General features: G+C 38.7%; 1 protein-coding gene across 1 annotated transcript in view; it reads right to left on the bottom strand.

Moving 5' to 3' along the window:
- The window catches only part of LOC106527037 (transcription initiation factor TFIID subunit 4), a gene marked incomplete at its 3' end in the record, with an annotated part of 61,692 nt that overhangs the window by 2,400 nt on the left and 55,037 nt on the right, over positions 1-4,255 (bottom strand). The window contains 1 exon segment of the mRNA XM_014021796.1: positions 3,922-4,047. Coding sequence (XP_013877250.1) covers positions 3,922-4,047 — 126 coding nt within the window.

Genomic DNA, 4,255 nt, shown 5'->3' on the forward strand with positions numbered 1-4,255 from the left:
AATTTTGTTCGTATCTGAAAAAATTCTTAGAATACGAAAACATTGGTGAATGCCATAAATTGTCCTAAATCACTCGTACGCACAATTTAAGAACAAATCTGTGCGTACGAACGGTTCTTGCATGAGGCCCATTGTGAGAAAATGGAGGACCACAGGCACAGTTCAAGTCAAGGCTGGAAGTGGCAAACCAAGAAAAATCTGGAATAAACAGAAGTGAAGGATGTTGAGAACAGTCAGAGTCAACACACAGACCAACACCAAAGACCTACAACATCATCTTGCTGCTGATGGAGTCACTGTGCATCGTTCAACTATACAGCACACTTTACACAAGGAGATGCTGCATGGGAGAGTGATGCAGAGGAAGCCTTTTCTCCGCCCACATCACAAACAGAGCTGCTTGAGGTATGCTAAAGCACATTTGGACAAGCCAGCTTCATTTTGGAATAAGGTGCTGTGGACTGATGAAATTAAAATAGAGTTATTTGGGCAGAACAAGGGTCGTTATGCATGGAGGAAAAGAACAGCACTCCAAGAAAAACACTTGCTACCTACAGTAAAATGTGGGGGTGGTTCCATCATGCTGTGGGGCTGTGTGGCCAGTACAGGGACTGGGAATCTTATTAAAAGTTGAGGGACGCATGGATTCCAACCAATATCAGCAGATTTTGGAGACCAGTGTCCAGGAATCAGTGACAAAGCTGAAGCTGCTGAAGCCGGGGCTGCATCTTCCAGCAAGACAATGACCCTAAACACTGCTCAAAATCTACTAAGGCCTTCATGCAGAGAAACAAGTACAACGTTCTGGAATGGCCATCTCAGTCCCCAGACCTGAATATTATCGAAAATCTGTGGTGTCACTTAAAGAGAGCTGTCCATGCTCAGAAACCATCAAACCTGAATGAAGTAGAGATGTTTTGTAAAGAAGAATGGTCTAAAATACCTTCAGCCACAATCCAGACTCTTATTAGAAGCTGTAGGAAGCGTTTAGAGGCTGTTATTTCTGCGAAAAGAAGATCTACTAGGGTTTTTTTTTGTGCACAAATTTATGCACCTGCCTAATTTTGTTTAATAAATTATTGCACACTTTCTGTAAATCATATAAACTTCATTTCACTTCTCAAATATCACTGTTTGTCCCCTATATGATATATTTAACTGATTTTTTTATCCAAACAATCAATGATTTATAAAGGTAAATCAGGAAAATTAACAAGGGTGCCCAAACTTTCGCACCCCACTGTATATGGTACTGGTCTGGCTATAATGGCACTGTTCTTACAATGGCACACCACAACTGGTGGGTTTGTCGTTTGGTTTTTGTGGTTCTGACCAATGCAAGGACCACTTCTGGCAAACCACATCTGGGCCAACAAAGGGTCGTCATTGTGTGGGCCAGAACTAAGCCAGACAAATTTTGCCAYGTGGGTAGAGGTAAGTGGCTCAGAATGCCTTCGTTGGTATTCCCTCCCTAAATTTGGTCTGACAACATTTAAACTAGCATCCTAATAAAAACAGAGACAACAGCCASTATTGTCCCCGTACAAATGTTTGGAAAAACATGGATAACAAAAACACAGAATACATTAATAAAAAATCCTAAAAACTGCTGCTGTATTAACAGAAACTGACAGTGGATCGTACTGTAAAATCATTTGGCATGGATTTGCTTTCCAAACTTTCTCTTAAACTAAAAATACCATGGCAACTGAAGCCAAAAAGCCACAGATTTGGCCTCAGGGTGAAGTAAAACTTTCTTTCACGAGCCTCGTGCAACACAAACAGCCTCAAGTGAAGCGCCTACCAAAAAGAACTAGGCAACAGTTGAAGAGTTCTTCACAAAAAGTGCTAATAAAAACACTTTCCACAATAAACAAAAAAGATTAGAGTGTTAAACTATGTGAAATGTGGCACTGACAAAAATATTTTTTTGTTTTTTTAAGACAAAGCCATTTGGAAGCATACTTTCTGCTGATATTGTCTTTCTTGACATCTGACCAACAGAAGCTACTGTATGTGGCTRATCATAGAACAAAATGAAAAGAAGACAAGCCTTGAGATTAGGTGGTCAGCATTAAACAACAAGGCAATTTTGCAATATCYTACATAATGATAAAATGAAGAAAGTGAGGTATGTTCCTATAAGAGTCCKTACTGTGGGACATTGACTCCATCAAGTTAATTAAATTAACCTAGCTTTCTGCTAATGTTGCACTGCAGGGCTTTTTCATTTGCAAAGTTTCCCTTTTTTTCTTTCTCTTCTTTAAAAGCACAAATAAGGATACTGGACCTCTGCCACTGCTAACAGAAACTCACTAAAAATAAAACTGGAGATAGATCCATCCACAAAATAATAAAGCCTTTACTACAAAACAAGCTTTGTTATTTAAGAGAATAAAACTGTCATTAATGTTGCAATATTATAAAAAATGCAAACTGGAGTAAATTTACTTAATTCTAAAGGTCTGAGGGAATAATCCTATGTGTCCATCCATCCATCCATCCATCCATCCATGATTCCATTCATTCATCAATCATCCAACCATCCATCCATCCAACCATCCATCACACATCTTTCCATCTATCCATCAGTCCATCCATCCATCCATCCATCATTCCATTCATCCATCAATCGTCCGTCCATCCATCATTCCATTCATCCATCAATCGTCCGTCCATCCATCATTCCATTCATTCATCAATTGTCCATCCATCCATCCATCCATCCATCCATCCATCCATCCATCCATCCATCCATCAATTGTCCGTCCATCCATCCATCCATCATTCTATTCATCCATCAATCAACCATACATCCATCTAACCATCCATCCATCCATCCAACCATCCACCCGTTCATCCATTCATTTATCCATCCATCCATCCATCCATCCATCCATCCATGATCTGAATTATTGCACTTAATGCACTAGACAGTGAAACGTTCAGCAATAATATCAAACTAGAAACAGATGTTTAGTTTTCAGACTGACTTTATTRCAAAGTGTACATGAAGTTTAGAATTTCAAACGTTTTTTAATAATYATTTTTATCCTCCGCTCTTATTGTAGTCATCTCGTCTCCACTTACATCCAAGTTTTACAAAACTTGTTGAAYTGATGCATCTGTTGGTTCACTGATGACTTTTGTTTTCCTCCCAAGGTTTTTAGAGACCAACATCCTCACACTGATTTCAACAGCTCCAGGTGAAATACAGTGTTTGACCACAGAAAGCTCTACCTTGGCATAAAAAATCTTTACACAAAAACAACCTCTGAGTCAGTGCACAGGATAAATTCACAGACAATAACCTGTTGTGTACATATTGTACACAATAGGTGTACAAGATGTTATTTTTCCAAGACAATGCCTTTTTGTTTTTCGCTTTGAATTTACAATGTTTTTATATAAACTAAAGCTTAATTCTTTTCYGGTTTTTATTTATTCAAGGGGTATATTATACATTTTTATGGAGCATATTTATCAGTAAAGGGTCAAGCTGTAGTTTCTGTGCACACATCAATGAACTTTGAATTTCTGTAGACCACACTTTAAAATGAGTTTCTATGGCAGCTCATTATTATCTGTGGTGTAAACAGTATTTTAAAAAAATGAAAAGGGCTACATAAAATCAAAAATTGAAACATCAGAGCAGGTTGGGTGGAGAAAAGGTGCATTGAGKGTTTATTATCATACATATTTTACCCCTCCTCATTCTGTGTGTGGAAGAAGAGCCAGGACAGAGGAGCCCCGGGGGCCAGCAGCMTGGGTCACCTCACTCACAGGAGTCACACTCTAATTCATCTGTCAGAGCTCACACAGGAGCACACACACATATGAACAAGCACTCAGCGTTGCATGGGGGATAGAACTTTGTCATGCACACCCACTTAGCAGGAAGGTGAGGCGACTGTAACTTACTTTAGCTGCTTTCAGAAGAATCTCCCTCTCCTGTTCGTCTTTCCTCTGCTTCTCAATTCTCTCCAGCTGCTCGAAGAAACGAAGCTGCGAGCGAACCTCTCCAGCCTGCTCGTAAAACTCGTCGTCCTGAGAAGCAGGAAGAAAGGAAGTGAAAAGTTACAATTAAAACAAAACTAAGTATTCAGAAGTTACGTATGGAACTTTAAAAATCTAAGAAACTCCACAGAAACCAAAGTTCAGATTTAAAAACATGCATATTAAACAAAGCAAACATATATACTGTATACATACATACATACATACATATACATATATATATATATATATATATATA

The sequence above is a fragment of the Austrofundulus limnaeus genome, unplaced genomic scaffold (genome assembly GCF_001266775.1).
Source record: "Austrofundulus limnaeus strain Quisiro unplaced genomic scaffold, Austrofundulus_limnaeus-1.0 Scaffold306, whole genome shotgun sequence".
Lineage (NCBI taxonomy): Eukaryota > Metazoa > Chordata > Actinopteri > Cyprinodontiformes > Rivulidae > Austrofundulus > Austrofundulus limnaeus.